At 41.5% G+C, this 17,408-nt stretch overlaps 1 protein-coding gene and 2 long non-coding RNA genes across 3 annotated transcripts; 1 reads left to right on the forward strand and 2 right to left on the reverse strand.

Moving 5' to 3' along the window:
* Positions 1-1,711: 1,711 nt before the first annotated feature.
* tmem132a (transmembrane protein 132A) lies at positions 1,712-9,378 on the reverse strand. Its single transcript, XM_056408859.1, is given in 11 exon segments — positions 1,712-3,420; positions 3,423-3,674; positions 4,314-4,505; positions 4,592-4,811; positions 6,017-6,219; positions 6,510-6,653; positions 6,784-6,979; positions 7,804-7,956; positions 8,074-8,179; positions 8,182-8,260; positions 9,343-9,378. Coding segments are annotated over 11 exon segments (2,244 nt in total). The 3' UTR covers positions 1,712-2,757.
* A 2,294-nt stretch (positions 9,379-11,672) lies between these two features.
* On the forward strand, positions 11,673-12,075 carry LOC130189687 (uncharacterized). Its single transcript, XR_008830851.1, has 2 exons — positions 11,673-11,785; positions 11,879-12,075. It is a non-coding gene; the product is annotated as an uncharacterized LOC130189687 (long non-coding RNA).
* A 544-nt stretch (positions 12,076-12,619) lies between these two features.
* On the reverse strand, positions 12,620-14,237 carry LOC130189686 (uncharacterized). The gene is made up of 3 exons (XR_008830850.1): positions 13,849-14,237; positions 13,698-13,736; positions 12,620-13,601 (listed from the first exon to the last, which is right to left on the reverse strand). It is a non-coding gene; the product is annotated as an uncharacterized LOC130189686 (long non-coding RNA).
* Between the last annotated feature and the right edge of the window lie 3,171 nt (positions 14,238-17,408).

Here is a 17,408-nt window from a genome sequence, read left to right on the forward strand (position 1 = left end):
CTGTGATTGTCTGCCCCGGTCCTGATTGTTTCCTTCTGTGTGATTGCGTGTCATTGTGTCCACCTGTGTCTCGTTCCCCAGTGTCCAATCACCTGCACCTCCCTGTGTATTTAAACCCTGTTTGTCTCATTCTGCAGTGTGGCTTCTTACCGTGTAGTTTGTGTTGTCGTACTTGTCCTGTGTGTGTAACCTGTTTAGAGTAGAATTAAATCCTTGTTTCGAAGAATTGTTGGCATGTGGGTTCTCGCTCTCGCTACGACATCCCGTAAAAAGAAGAAGAAGAAGTTGATTAAAGATTTGAAGAACAATAGTTGGACTGCTGAAGCATTCCAACTAAATATACCTCAAAAGGGTTAAACAGGAAGACTTGATGGCCCATTATGAACATCTGCTTACATCCAGACTGAGTTGAGCAAAAAGTAAATACATTTCCCCTGCCTACCGCAACCTCAAGCTGCTCTAAAGGTCCCACGAGGGATGAGGTGGTGTGGTCATCTGGACACAGAGGCCAACAGGAGAAGCATGCTCCCCTTCTTCTCCCTTATTGTGTCCTTATTTTTAACATTCACTAACATCACCCTCCACCGACCCATGTAGAGTTGTCGTGAATGTTCAGGGTGTACTTCAGGGTGGCTGAGCCGATCCAGATGTTTAGAGCCACCTTGTGTCCTCCCTGGTGAGGGGATCTGCCATGAAACACACCAGTACGTTTACTCGAGCTTTATTTTCTTTTAGTCGTTGACTCTGTTACCATAAATTTAAACTTAATGTTGCGCAGGCCCGCCCAGTCAAATATTCAGAAAGTAAAGAAATAATAGATTTGTTTTGTTTCAGTAAATCATACTTGTGTGAATGTATTTGTAAATTAATATTGTAATAAAGTCGTAGCCTAACATGCCGAAAATATTCATGAAAAAGTGATACTTTAATCATATTATAGTATGCTCAAAAAAGTCATGGAAAAGCTCAGTACAATATGCTTGAGAGGTTATAAAAGTCATAACCTCTTATAAAAGTCTTAATATATGTTGAGAAGTCATAGAAAGCTATATTATAGTATGACAAAAGTTATTTAAGTTATAGTATCATGTGTTAAAGAGAACTAAGTGCATTAGTAAAGTATGTTCGGTAGTCATAAAAAGGTCATTGTTAAAGAAAATCATCACTTGTGCTCATTAATACACTTCTCGCTGGGTTGCAACTCTAAATCAACTTTTCCTCTCATCATTTTGCCTCAACAATAGGCAGGACTGTGTACAGCACTATTGCTTTGTATCACTATTTTAACATACTGTAGCATGTTAAAATAGTCATAAAAAGTCATCGTCCAGTATGTTATAATAGGATTGTATTTTTAACAAAGGGCTCAAAAGTATCTGTACTTTAAAGTGACCAGGCCCTCTAGCAGCAGTAGTAATTATGACTGGAAGCAAACAAAAAGGTGTTGATATTCATATACATAACTTCAGAGTTTAAAAAGGTGATTTCAGTCAATGAAGGTTATTTTTAGCCATGATCATCGTGATTCCTGAACCTTAACCAAGTGGGTATTATTATTGTAGCCATGAAGGTCCCCAAATGTCACCCAAAACATGAAGTTTCCAGTTAGTTTGTTGTGTGTTGTCGCATCATAAAACAGATTTATTTCAGACTATTCTTAAGACATACAAATGATAAGTCCCGCTGACATCCGATTAGATACAATTCAATGTCTTGTTCTTTTATATATATTTTTTTATTTTCATTTGGGAACAGAGAAATCGGGTCTACAGCTATGGACGAGCAGAGGTGTTGGAAAGGGACAAGTACATCGGAACAGTTTGACAAGAACGAGATGAAAACGTGACAAAGCACCAGCAGTGTCGACCTTTCCTGGGGTAGCTGAACTTATTGGAGGTGAGTAATAACATGTTAGAGATCTTCAACTTCATCATAGACGGTTTTATTTCTGGTTACCGTGGAGAAGCAACCTTCAGATAGCCAGCACAACGCTCCATGATCCATCACACATCTGGTTCAGGGCCTTCAGGTGGCTCACCTCTCACCGAGGTACAGAACAAGGAGTCTTTCTGGACTAACCCTTTCAATTATTTACTTTTTGTATTCTATGTTTTTTGCAGAATTTTGGATATAATATTGGATTATTATTATTATTCCCAAGGATTATTATAGGGAGCACTCAGTTTGATACGAGCAGCTGGTTTGGTTTTCTCTCCATCATATCCATCTCTAAATGCCTGAGGGGGCATATTCTCAACCTCGGAGAGAGACCACCCTGACCGACTCTTATTTGAGTGATGAAACTGTTTTTAGTGCCTCAAGAGGAGCCCTCCATAGTTTGTGGGTGGTGTGGCTTCTACAGATGACAGTTTGTGGTTTTTAATTCTACCCAGACACGACATGTAGAGCAGATATCTACATAATAGCCACAACTTTTCACGGCCCTGAGTGCCGGAGCTGAGATGCTGCTGTGAAATAGTTACAAATTCAGAGGTTTGAAAGTGTATCAGCTCTTAACCGGAGAGCTTCTTGTTGATGTCAAGATGTCTGGTGAACCTGGCCCCTAGCTGTGCTACAAAGGGTTTAAAAAGTGTGTAAAATGTCCGAACTCAGAAAAAAGAGAACAAATGAAAGTGTTTATCATTTTCTAACTCCTAACCTCCAGACAGCTTCCATTTGAATATAATTATAACCATAATTCACTTGTTACTTTTGAGCACAGATTTGAGCTTAAATTCAGCTCGGCCTGTGCATGGATCAGCACATGATCTCGACCTCGTCCTCTGTATTGTTCGCCTTCTGCTGCTGCTTTATCTCGTCGTCACCTTCTCTCTTCTCCCTTTCCTCTTCGGCCCTTGTACCTCCCTCTAGTTCTTCTTCTGTTTCCTTCTCCATCGTTGTCCTTCTTCTGTCTCGAAGGACACAGGGCAGACAGTTTACCAGGAAGAGGACAGCAGAGAGACAGAGCAGAGAGAGGACAACACCCACACCCACCTCCAGCTCTCTCGCTCCTCGCCCTTCCACTTCCTCCTCCCACTTTCCGTCCTTCTCCTGGCTAGGGGAGAAGTGCACAGCGCCCTCCTCCTGGCTGGGCATCAGCACAGCTCTTTCCAAATTGTTCCGACTGACCATCTCACCGTACCCCAGCTGGTTCCAGTGTCTTTCAGGCCTATTCCCACTGATTTTTTCATAGTAGTCAATGCTTATATTCTCACTTTCGTCCTCGTCAAAGTTCGATGCATAGATGTCGCTGTCTGATTCAGCCAGCGTGCCCGAGATGTCGAGATTAAACTTATCCCCCTCATCATTCTTTTCCCCTACTGGCTGCAGGAAGCCCAAGTCCAGGTTGACTCTTATCCAACCAGATCCCCTCGCCAGCCTCCTGGCCCCGCCTCCTCCTCCGGTGTCCGTCCAGTCCCTCAGTCCCTGGTTCCTTCACTGATCGAGTTGGAGGTGATTGGCTGGTCAGTGCAGGTTGAAACCAGAAGTTATGCAGGCAGTAGAGGTCCGCCTCCATCTCCCTGGGCAAATATGCGTGGGCTGGAACCGGGCATCACAACAGCTACAGTCTCAGCCAATGAGGAAAGACGTAGGAAAAAGGGAACGTCGCTAAAGGAGGAGAGGAGGGAGGCGGTGTCGTCACTGAACTGGAGCCAGACACTGATGGAGGCCTCCTGGAGAGACACAACAGGATGTGAATGGAAATACAATTTGGTTTACAAGTCCCATTTCACACTGTTACTTTAAATAAATATAATTTAGCTCTGTGTTTTCAACTAACTAACCGCATGCAAATTCTTATATAATGGCCTTAATTCAGAGGACCAAGCATTTATTAATAATTGTCTCTGTTTTTATAAGCATTTTTTGTCATTTAGAAGCTTCTACGCTTTAAAATGTAGTTAATTAATACACTTCTCTTAATATAAACAAACCTTGTCATCAGTAAACATTTAAGACGGTCCTTGATTCAAATTTACCTTCAGTGCTAAGCTACTGTGAATGAGACAACACTTCCTGCACAGATGTTTCATATTAATGGTCTTCCACTGGCTATAAAGGTATGATCCTTGCCATTCCATGGAGTTGTTTCATGTGTTATTCATGTATTATTGACATTAGCTCAAAGCTTTAAACTTAGTCTTTGTCTAATCACATCTACATAGAACGTGGAAATGTCTTAATGCCCATCAGGACAAAGTAAACATTAATTCCATAATGTATACAGAGCCTTTAAAATCTGATTGACAGTTGACTATCTATCTTTGAGCCACAGCCGCCCCACCCAATCATCATAATCGGCTTTCATTCACCTGGTGATGGTTGTATAGGATGTTGTAGGCAGTTACTGTGGTTGTTACTATGGAAGGGTTGGTTGGGTTGGCCGTGACTGACATGCCAAGGCCGCTGATCACTTGCACAGATAGGTCCCACGGTGTAACAGGGTCAGAGGTCACAGTGATGTCACATCTGCCCAGCACGCCATCCCACTGCTCAGAGACGACCTGAGAGAAAGAAACGTGGGTGATGATGATGATAATGACCAGGAAGTGAAGATGTTCAAAATAATTTCTGTACAACTATCACCTACATGCAGTGATGTCTTTCCTGGTTGTAAACCAATCAGGTTGTTGTGGGCGCCAAGGGAAGCCACCCGAGGGTCCTCTACTCTCATCCAATTACGGACCAGCTCTGTAACATCCACGAACCAATCGCATGAGCCCAGAAGGTGTGTGGTTCTGCTCTGAGAATCCTGAGCTATGAACTGAGTCAGAACCTGAATGGAGGAGCGTTGATACACTGGTACACACCTGAGAGAAACGGGACACACATGAAGAACTTAAAGCCTTAATTTAAGTGTGTCTGAGAGATAATACACAGATGCATAGGGTCATGCTTGTGTCAACAAGCCATCAGAAAATACATCAAGTCAAACATCCTAAACTTGGATCTCAGACTCAGGTTCAAAGGCTCAAAATGGTCGTATTTGGAGGATAATTATTGTGTATCTGGCAACACTGAGATCGGTCGACCAATGACAGTCAGAGCTTGCGCATGAAGGTGGAACGTAAGGGCGATACCATTTCCAAAACTTGTAAGGGGTAATAACTAGTTTGTGAAAGACAAAGAGAAACACAAATATCCGACGAAGCAAAATCCCGGACGTTTTTGGAATCCCTGCCGGACGCATTTTTTAGGTCTGGAAAAGAGGACATGTCCGGGGGAAAGAGGACGTCTGGTCACCCTAGAGGTGAATGGAGCTAAATCCTGGTAGCATACAGCCAAAGCTTCATGTAACTTTTCCACATTTTTTCAGCAGCTGGATAGCTAGACATATTGGTTAACCCCCAAATAGTATCACCAGTGCAGTGCTACATTACACACAATCTTACTTAGCCTAGGCTACTTATGATCAATTAAGTTGTGCCAACACTTGCTCTTTTCTGTAAATGGTCTGCCATGTTAGTTGTTCAGTTCGGAAGAAAGAACCTGATGCCTAACCCTGCGAGTGGTGGGCCCACAGGGCGATTTTGGTAAGTACTAAATGTAAACATAACTTCAATTCGTTTCCAAGAAAGAACGCCACAGAGAATCTTTAAGAGCCCGAGCTGTCAGACTGATATTGGCACCCAAAAAAAAAAATGTGCGGTCATAAGATTAGGTCCGCAGACTGTGTGGAGTATCTTGTCTATTTACAGCAAAACTGTATTGGCAGTCTTGGTCTCTTAGAAATAAACACATCACAACGGTGATAACAGAGTATTAATTCAGCACACTCACCACAGGACCACAACATAATAAAGAAGAGACAACAACATTCTATACACAGTTCCAGCTTTAGATAACACTGTCGTCTCGACGGCTTAGTGCCATGGCTGTTCCTTTATATCTATTTGTGATGGCTTTTCTTTTAAACCCTCTTTGGAGAAAAGTTGCAAAAACTGATTGCTTTGTTGCATAAACCATAGACAGGCTCAATAAACCACAGTGTAGACACACTGGCGCTGTCTCCTACCCAGTCTTTGTGAAGTGGCTCCAGCCATCGATGGCGTTGAGAACAGGGTCTGCCAAGGACACTCGCAGAGGCACTGAAGGAGCCCACACCTCCACGCACACAGAGCCTCGAAGTGCACCCAGTAGAAACTCCACCACTGCACAGGTGTTACCCACCCCTGATTCGCTGCCGTCCACAAAGAGAGTTGAGCAATCGCTGGACACCTGTGATTATGAAGAACGCATACAGAAGACTCCCATTAAACTGGGAATTAAAGGACATTAGTGCATTATGTACATTAAACATACATGTTGTGTTAAAATGTAGCGATATCACTTGCGCGCAGTAATCAATATCATCATATCATCAATTGTGTAATGTGAATGTTGCTTGTCGTGGCAAACCCACAGAGAATTATCACCAATCTGTAGTTCCTATCGCCTCAACAGTGTTTTTTAAAACCTCTCTCGGCTTATTGTTTTGGTTTTAGAGATTAAAATGTACTGTCTTGCACCTTGACAGTGTTCTCGTTGGTAGAGTGGCACGTGACTGCAGAGGTGACATCTGACACCTTCCCATTATGGTTTATGGCCAGCACAATGACAGGAAGTGACACTGGCTGGTTGGTCAGTATGGCTGTGTTGATGATCATGTTACTCTGAGGATAGAGGATTAGAACAAAATATCTTCAAACAGATCAGATTCTATGAGTCTTAAACAATGTGGAAGATTATAAACATTATGATCCCTGGATTAGGATTAAAGGAATGACCAAATAGATGAAGTACCTCTGTGATGGGAGCGATGCTAAAGATATGCGGATCGGCAAATGAGAAGATGCTGACTGCTGCTCCATGTGGCGATAGGGGTTGTATATGCCCAGAGTACTCCACCCACCAGTTAGCAGACACTGCCATGGCAACACCGAAGCTCTGCCTCAGGCCGTGGACTGACAGACACACCACCTGTTGTAGTAAAGTGGGACTGCAGGGCAACAGAGTGAGCTGCTAGTACAGGTATTCCATGTTCCAAACCCAAAACCTTCCTGTGTCATGATTTGGAATTTGTGTCCCGTTTTGTGTCTTGTTTTGAAGTCCTTGTGTCATCTGTCTCTCTGTGATTGTCTGCCCTGGTCCTGATTGTTTCCTTCTGAGTGATTGCTGGCCCCGCCCTCATTGTGTCCACCTGTGTCTCGTTCCCCGTTGTCCAATCCTCTCACATTGCCTGTGTATTTAAACCCTGTTCGTCTCATTCCCAGTGTGGCTTCGTTCCGTTTGGTTCGCGTGTTCTCGGCCTGTCAAGTTTGTTGGATTAAATATTGGTTTTTGCAGAAGTTATGTCGGCATTTGGGTCCTCTCTCGTTGCGACATCGGTGACACCCCTTGACATCCTGACAGGGTGAAGTACGAACTGACCAATTATGAACCCAGCTCATTGATTGGGAGTACAACGAGGCAGCTCTTAGAACGGCACATTGGAAGGTTACTTCAAAGCCATGGTTCAGGATTTTTCTTTTTTGAGGTTTGGAGATTTTTTTAACAACCCTGGTTCCCAGTCTGCTAGTTCCCAGTCTGCTTCCTCTTATAGCCTCCACCCAGCCCGACTCCACTCAATCAATCTTGGGATCCAGAGACATCTGAGCAATGCCCAAAGGGGTGTACTAAGAAGCCAAGCTGTTTGTGTTTGCTGGCTTAACAAAACCTAAATGCCCAATCAGTGATAATGGTGGTTATCAAATGTCTTTAATAAACAAGTTATTTTCATCGGGCTGTGTGTCTGCTGGCTACGGTGATTGACTGTCAACCTACTTGTGTGTGTGCTTGTGTGTGATGTGTTTGCGGCACAGGATAGACACCACGTCGTGTTTGGAGCCTTGGCTTCTCTCCAGGGTCACTGCCCACAAGTCAGTGGTCAGAGTTTTCTGGGCCACCATCGACACCAAGCCTTTCTTCACCTTCAGCCTGAAGACACACACACATTTTGAATGTAAAACTATAAGTGTCTGGTAGCTAGTGATACAAAACAACATTTTAAGAATGTGAAAGAAGTGTTTACTACTGATATCATTTTGTGTTTACCTTATGATAACAAGCTCACCACTGAAGTTCGCCCTCAGATTCAAAGAAACTCTGATTGGCTGTCCTACCAGGACCGGGCCTCTGTGATAGCGAATCGTGACATGGGGTCTACGCTAAGCTCCTCCTCTTCTTCCCCGTTGGTCCTGCTCTGCTCTCTCTGTTCCTCCTTCAGTGTCACTGCTTTTTTCTGATGCAAAAATATGAAAATATTTGGCATTAAATATTATCATCCAGTAGAAACATTTAACAGGTGTGCAGTATATATAACGTATATTTCCCTAACACTAGTCACACTTTATTCAACTGAGACACAGGTCTTCATCAGCAGTTCAGAGCTACATTTTTAAGCCAATATGAAAATAAGTCCTCAAAATAATAAACATTAGAACATCTACAGTTGAGATGAACAGTTGAGCAAATTTCTCTGTGATATGGTCAAAGCTCCAGAACCAGCACGTAAATGTGACATTAATGTTACATCGTAGCTTCTAAGCGAGATGAGTCAGCATGTGACACAATGATGGAGGATCAACAGATAACATGGTTACAGTTGTGGTTGGATGTAGTCGGTGCCGCCGCTCCCATAACACACACTACGCGCTGTTCGTAGGGCACCAAGTCCTGAGGGGGCACCAAAAAATAGGCAACTAAAAAAATCATCATAGTTATAATTATAATGCCAATATTATTTCAGTCTAGAAATATTAGGCACCTTTAAGGCATGTATATTACAAAACAGGCAGAACAAGAGATATATTTAATTGCTCAAAAAAAGTTACGATGGTTTGGCATGAAGGTCAGGGACAGTGCCTGTGGAGTGGCATACTGGGATTGTGGTTCCCATAGATCCAGGAGGACTAATGTTGATGCGGGTCCGACCTTGAACAGTTGACCGGCATGGGAGGTTTCCCATTCAGTCTACATGTGTTGTGCAGATTTTGACCGTGTCCTCCAGCGATTCCTGTGGGGGGTACTGTGGGAATATGGTGTACCAGAGTTGTTGCTATAAGAGGCGCCCAGTCCTTGTAGAAGTGAAACCTGTGTCCTTAAACCTGGCACTTAGTCAAACACGTTTCCAGTGTTTGTTGGCCTCCACCAGTGTTGATGGACAAACTTCCCCAACGGGTCATGCGCTTTAGGTAGTGACCAAAATAATGAGATCACTAATACAAGCAGCCAAAATAAGCTTCCTTAGGATCTGACTTAGGGTGAGGAGTTCTTAAATGTAGAGGGAGCTCAGAAAAAAATCACTCAAAATGATCAGGGTACCTCCTGGATGCCTCCCTTAAGAGGTTTTCTTAGCATGTCACACTGATAAGAGGCACATAGTTAGACCCAGAACCCGCTGGAGGGACTACATATCTCTTATGGAGGGATTAAATATCTCGTATGGCCTGGGAAAGCCTTAGAGTTTCCCAGGCAGAGCTGAAAAGTGTGAAGGAAGAGGGACATTAGGAATAACCTTCTAAGCCTGCTGAACCCGCAACCTGGCCCCGGATAAGCGGAGAGTAAATGGATGGATGGATTTGGATGATTTATTTCATTAAAAGAAAATAATAATAATATTAAAAGTAAGTTCATGATATTTACACAATTTGTTCAGCAAGATAACCCTGTACTTAATAATTAATTTTTACTTTAACTCTCAAGTAAATATCATAAATAGCTCATAAGCACCTTGCCTGGGAGGCGCCGCCCTCGCTGTATGAATGAGAGAACAGAAGGAAAGTCGTGTGTTGGTGGGAGACTCCTAAGTAAATATAGTTCCACAGTTCAAATGAAATAAATGAAATGCACCACTGTTGCATGAATTTGAGTATACACAACAAGGCTGTGAAGGCAAGGCACTTGTTCGCAACAGTCTTCTTTTCAAAGAAGACAAAAAAAAAAGAATGAGATATATATATATATGCGCATTTGTATGAACTAAACGTTAAAACATTTTAAGCTTGCTTCGGTTAACAGTCTCATTTAACTATACTGCGTTGGACACGAGGACCTGAAGGGGAGGTGAAGCTAAATCATTTTCCTGTCCCCCAACACCATGTTGTCAATATCTGAGAAACTATGTCCCCCAAATTCCCTATCTCCTCCTATAGACTTAACAAATGAATACAATGCACTCCCTGTATATTCTCAGTTTGCCAACTTTTGTAGTATACCAAAAGGTATTTGAAACCTTTACTAGTTTTAACATGGGTGAACATGGCCATCTCAAAACTCTCAAATTGCAGTTTTACGTATTAAAGTGAATGCACAAGAAGACAACATGACTGACGGTTTGGTCTTAGCACTTAGTGCTGGGGGCTGACTAAAAAAAAACCATGTGGGTCATCAACAGTCCTCATTTTATCATTATCAGAGACCATTTCTTTTAGAGTGCAATTTTGGTGTAGTTTTTGATCGTTAATCACAAAATGTTATTTTTTTTTCCATGTCAACTATGTCCTAATGTAGGCCTTCCTCCTGTGAAAATTGACAAATAATGCAAAGGAAGTGAGAAAAAAAAGAAGAAACGAGGTCTTCGTTTGGGCTTGCTCGAAAGACACACACACACACACACACACATAGACACACATACACACATATACACACACACACACACTCTCACACATATAGTAATACAGATCAGTTGGATGGAACTGGGTTGTATTCAGCTGTTCTGAACAAGATGAAAGACCAAACAGCAGAAAATAGAGTCAATACACTACCGTTCAAAAGTTTGGGATCACTTAGAAATGACTTTATTTTTCAAAGAAAAGCACTGTTATTTCAATAAAGATAACATTTGAAAACACATGTTATGACTCTAAGCGGCACAACTGGCTCAAATGTGCTTGAGTCTCTGGTAAAGTATTTCTTCCAGGCAGGCAGATAGAGAAGGCGCGCCGGAGCTTACTCCACCAAAACTCTAGTGTTCTCAATGCTTGTGTGGTTAAAACATTAGAGCGCATATTAAATCCACTTTTGGAGTTATAGGATTATGTTAGCACAGCTGAAAACAGTTATACTGGTTATAAGCGCATTGTTTATCAACCCACTTGGTTCAACAATTTTGGGCACGTAGCTTTTTCTTTGGGCCGGCTAAGGCAGTGGTAATGTTATTTTTTTGACAACTCTAGTGATCATAATGTCTAATGCCAGTTGGCCGCTAGCTAGGTCTACCTGCTAGCGAGCTAAATCTGTTAATGCATTAGGTAACAAAGTAAGATTAATTACTGCAGATTAATCACTGTATTTGGAGGATTGTTAATGGTTAGTGGTTATCTTTCAAATGAATTTCATTTTGGATGCCTATTTTTAATGGTTGACTTCAGGCTGCTTTGGATTCAGGATACCCTGAGGCAGCCAGCAGTTTTTGACAACTTGGAGGGATCATAGGAGGTGTTGACTGTAAGGCTGCTCACTCGTTGGTAAACAGGTTAAACTCAGTAAGATCCAGTTGGTTTTAGACACCTGCAAAAGATCTCAGATTATTACCATGAGGGGTGAGGCTCCAGGCTGCTTACTAGTGTGAGTTAGCTCCTCAGGCAGCCATCAATTCTGAGGCCTGTGGAAAATTTGACGACCTGACTTTAATTGACCAGTGGCCGGCCAAGGACCTGTGCTCCTCCGTCGGTGCTCTGGCTGCCAGGAGCATCGAATTTAAAGAAGTGGCCATGCTGCCGGCATCAGACCCCACTGTGGCCACAGGGAGAGCCACGGAGTTCAAGTAATTTGCAATATTCCACATCCTATATCTGGGCTCTGACAGGTTTAATAGACATTATTTATCCTGAATTTATGTTTTTATCTTTTCCTCCAGACAACAGCTCCAGCACCTCGCCAACCAGGTGAGGTCAAATGAGCAATTTGACCTCCTCACGCACACCTTGGGGCCAGGAATGGTAGAGGTGGTGGTGGATATTTTTTTAAAGTGTGTTGACACACACATTGAAAATATTAACAATTAGCAATTTGTTGTTTGTTGTGTTCATTAATTAAATATCTTCATGTTCTACATCACTGTGTATGTGTTGTGAATTGGAAGTGTATTGAACTTGGCATCTTGATTTAACTAGTCTGATAATTTAGCTAGCTGGGCCTGAAATCGCATGGTGTAAATTACAGATCCGACATGTTAGGCATGTGGATTAAGGCAAATAGTCATGGTAACACAATATGTCAACACTAATTTCTACAGCTTCACATAAGGGTTTATTCCAGTAGAGTGTTACAAGTTAATGAAACCCCAACTTACATTAATTATTTTTTACAAATGTATCGTCAGAGGACACACACATGATGGAGGAGAGACATGACTGATGGGTGTGACATATTCTTTATTGAAAATAAAGGCCAAATACAACCCTCATACACACAGTAAAATGGTAAAAACAAAATTTCACACGCAAACAGCTTAGTTTACTAAGCACTAAGGATGGCAGAATTTAATACACTATAAATATTATCTAAATATTTTATTGGGGCAGTGTGGGACAGGTCGGAAAACTGGGGAAAGACTAGTTACGGGTTCGCTGTCTTCGCCTGCGCTTAAATGCCCGTCGTGATGGACAGTTTGTATCTGCCGCTTGTTGTGGTCTGTCTTTGAATAGTTTGCAATCAGGTGGAGCAGTCCTCCTCCTGATCTCCTCCACCGTTATCTGGTATCTTTGTAAAAATAATTTCTGAGTCACACTCAAAGAAGGTTTCAATGTTTCAACAATATTATTCGTAATAATATTAGGATTTCATCTTCTTTACATACAGTACAGTATTGTACACATGTAATGTCTGTACATAGCCCTTCTGTCTTTACTGCCATCCCAACAGATGTTCCTATAACCCAAAACTGTGATGGGCTCTGGGGAAACCAGTCACATGGTGAAAAGGGACATTTTTGAGATTAGAGTGAAAATACTAGTAGGTCGAAACTCAGTATTTTGGTGAAATTGGGTTTTGATTCAATTATTATTCTATAACATGTCTATCATCCCTAAACATATCTACTTGTTTTTCATTAATTGAATGTGTTAAAATGTGCTTTATTCAACCAGCCAGTCTATTTAGAACCCCTCTCTTTAAAGTTGTTTTTGTCAAAATTCTATTCCATGAAATCTAACTGATCAGCTGACTGGGCAATCATAACATTTGAAACAGACAAATAATGAAAACATATTTGAAACAAGCTTGAAGTCAGCTTCCAAAAGGTCAAATTTCACCATGTGACTGGTTTTCCCAGATCCCATCACAAATGGTCTCAGCACTGTTACTACCACACTACCACTAAAAATATAAACCTGTCTTGAAGAAACCTATGCCTAGCTGTGCACTTCACCTTTTGCTCCGATGCCCTGAGCATGTCCTCAAAAGGCTGTGGACATTCTGAAATGCCGGCTGGGATGGGGCAGTAGGGCTTGGTGGAGCAGCAGGGCCGGATGGGGCAGGAAGGGTGGATGGAGCAGCAGGGCTAGATGGGGTTGGGGCTGGGGCGGAGGCTCCACCAACCAGTGGTGACTGGTGGAAAATTGCGATCTTTGCAGATGGTCCTATAAAGTAACAAGAAGTAACCAAATTTGCTTTATGAGGAGATGAACTAGTGTTGTAGTACTCGAGTCCAGATGGCAAGATAAAGAATAACTTACCACCTTTTGACACCTGCAGGGCCTTCCGCTTCCGTCCTACTGTATAAAGACATTGCAAGGAACTAATAAGTATTTTTGGGGGAATTATTGAAGTCATTGTTAAATGTCAGTGTGTGAAAGAGACTTTTTTTGGGTCTAGGTTGAACCTTACCCTTCCTGGGCACCATTTCTTCATGAACTGAAAGAGAAACGCAATATGAGTGTGATTAGTATTATCACATAATGTTAGGCATATGCAATGTTAAAAATAATCTGGCAGATTTATTCAATAGGCCTATCTGTATGAGGAGGCATGAGGACAATTTAACTAAGGGATATCAGTCTACAGTCAACCAGTCTCAACATCAAGTGCCTCACAGGCATCCAAAGCTAATTGGCTGCCTGAGAGCTAACCAGTGTTAGTAAGCAGCCTGGGAGTCAGCCCCTCTTAATGTCCGTCTAGATGCCTTACAGGTATCTAAAACCAACTGGATGCCTGTGAGTTAACCTGTATACCAACGACTAGGCAGCCTGGCAGTCAACACTACCTATGATGCCTCAGAGTTATCCAACAACTGGTGGCTGCCTCAGAGGTATCCTTATTCCAAAGCAGCCTGGAAGTCAACCAGTCTCAACGTCAAGTGCCTCACAGGCATCATTTGAAAGATAACCACTAACCATTAACAATCACTCAAATACAGTGATTAATCTGCAGTAATTAATCTTACTTTGTTACCTAATGTTTTAACCAGATTTAGCTCGCTAGCAGGTAGAAATGACATTACCACAGCTAAGATTAGCATCATCTATCTGCTAGCTAGCAGGTTGAAATAACATTACCACAACATTAGCCGCCCAAAAATAGCTACGCCTTTGAAATTGTTGAACCAAGTGGGTTAAATGCGCCCAAATGCGCCCAAGTGGGTTTGGCTCCAAATGCGCGGGTTTCAATATGCAATGCGCTCCAAAAGTGGATTTGAATATGCGCTCCGCTCCAAGTGGGGGTAGCGCATTGATTGGATCAGAGTTTTGGGGGGCGGGACCACCTTCCGGCGCCTTCCAGGCAGCCGCTGCCTGGAAGGCGTCGGTGAGGGCTCAAAACACCATCGAGCATACAACTGGCCTTCCTTTGAGCTTGAAGTTTGTAGAACAAAATTAATATTTCAAATATTAATCATTATTTCTAACCTTGTCAATGTCTTGACTATATTTTATATTCATTTGAAAAATAAAAGTGTGATTTTTCATGGAAGACATGAAATTGTCTGGGTGATCCCAAACTTTTGAACGGTAGTGTATGTCACATGTGTGAGTTATGCTCCCAGAAGACAATAATCACCGTTAACAGATCAGATCATACAATACTGTTCTAAATAACATACACACACATATAAACCACACACACACACTCTATACCTACTTGTATCTGTCTCTCAACTCCAGATTACATCTTTTCCTCGAGGCATTTGTGCAGCAGGTGGCTCCCTTTGTCTTCGCTCAGAGGCGCATCTTACGAACAGGAATAAGAAAACAAATTTCCACAAAAATAACTCATCTCTTAAAAAAATGTAAATGACTTCAACTCAACAGTTATATGTCATTTCTGTCTCTCTCGCTGTTATTTGATGGTCTGTTGATGCTATAAACCTCTCTCTCTCTCTCACTCTCTCTCACTCTGCCCTCCTTCACTGACAGATTTACACAATACAGATTCATTTGTTTCAAACGGTAAGTAATCCTCTCGCTCTCTGTTATGTCTTTTTCCCCTCCCCTTATATACGCATCTCGTTTTTTCCCTTCTTCCTATAGGTTTGTCCCGCTCTCTGATCCCTCTGTCGTCCCTCCGTCCCTCAGCTTCAAACTGCCAAAGACAAGGTCAATCTGATGAAATTAAATGATTTTCCAAACACTTCACTGTGTGTGTGTGTGCCTGTATTACACTGGATAATGTGGCTTTCACCATCACACGCCGACTTTAATCCCACATAAACACGACATGCAGCTGTTATTAGGGACAAAATGCATCTTTATGACTCAGACATTGTGCCTGTGCATTTACATTATAATGTGACATTCAAAGCTTAGTGGTTAAAGCCAAGTGCCTGCCAGAGCAGTCCACTGTAAATACTCAACAAACACTACAAATCCCATCACTGTCAGCAAGACAGTGACGAGCGTGACGGCTCACCGTTCTGCTTTATTTCATTGATTGTTACATGAATGCAGGTGTGTGACTCTTTTCTCAATTAGGTTTTGAGGAAAACACATTATCCTCAAAGAGTGGTTAATAGGAATTAAAACAAAAATACAATAAATCTACTTGGTTATATTTTGTAAAAGATCATGATTTGGTGGCCGATCATGAAGTTTGTTTATTGCGTAACTGAAGTTACATAGGTCACGTTTATCATTCAACGTAACATTAAAATACTTTGATGTGGGACATGATTACACAAATGTATATTTATAAATAATACATCACTGGAAGTTTGTTAAAATGCATTGACCTCTGTTCATGTTTTCTTCTGTTGTCTTCCAGGAGCAAGAGCCACAGTTACAACCCATTGTTATTGCGTGTCAAGACCTCATAAAGAAGTAGAGATGTATTTATATTTTCCTCCAACACAGGTGCACAGAGACCTTTTTTTTTTTTTTGGACAAATAGCTTCATGAAGCCTTGTAACCACTAGTTATTATGTACTCCGATGATGTTCCAGTACAGCTGCTTTTGGCAAATATACAGTAGTCAACAGTTTTACTTCATATCCACTGAAAGAAAATGACAAACAGTCAATAAATGCAGCTCTTTATTTCTGAAAGCCACAGGATACCGACGGAACTAGAACATCATAAATCATGAGGTAGGCTGTATAATTCACTGTGATAAATGTCACATTCATGTAATTGATAAAAACCTCTCTCTCTCTCTCTCTCTCTCTATATATACAGTATATATAAAAAAATATTTAAAATATATATATATAGTATATGTGTGTTTATGTTTGTGTGTGTGTGTGTGTGTGTGTGTGTGTACATATAGTGAGAGTGGTAATAGAGTAGCAGAAGGGGCTTAGAGGACAATGGATCCGAGAGAGAGGAGTTTAACAGAGGAGAGAGAAAAATATGAAAAACTGCATCAACATTTCATCAAAGAGACCTCCACCTACTAAAACTGCGCTGCATAACTTGAATACATTCCTCATTTGTCTAGCAGTGGTCTATGTTAGCATCTCATTACATTAGATTATAATAAGAAGAATGGGAAATAATTGTTGTGTAACTGACTTCTTCACAAAATGTTACACAAGTTCTAAATATTAAGGACGTAGGTCTAATGGGGAAAATTAGCAGATACATTCTGGGACAGGGATGTCGTATGTGTGCAGATTGTAAAGCCCTCTTCAGTCACGCAATTTTTTACAACAATTTATAACACCAAGCAACAGTTTTTGGATTATTCTTTAAAAAATTCCTAGATATCAGTTTTATTGCTGAGCTGGTCTGTTTTCTTGTCCAACAAATTATATTATAGTATAAAAATGTCCAAAAGAAATGAAACTGCTCTGAGCCTGATTTCCCCTGTAGGGCGTCACCCGCATACACCGTCAATAACCCTCTAACACCAAAATACCCACTGCTGCCATTGGAGATTACAATTTCATTTTTTAATCCACATTTTTTTTGAACATACACATCTGTCTCTGTCGATATAGATTCTACATCCTGTATAAA

The sequence above is a fragment of the Pseudoliparis swirei genome, chromosome 24 (assembly GCF_029220125.1).
Source record: "Pseudoliparis swirei isolate HS2019 ecotype Mariana Trench chromosome 24, NWPU_hadal_v1, whole genome shotgun sequence".
NCBI lineage: Eukaryota > Metazoa > Chordata > Actinopteri > Perciformes > Liparidae > Pseudoliparis > Pseudoliparis swirei.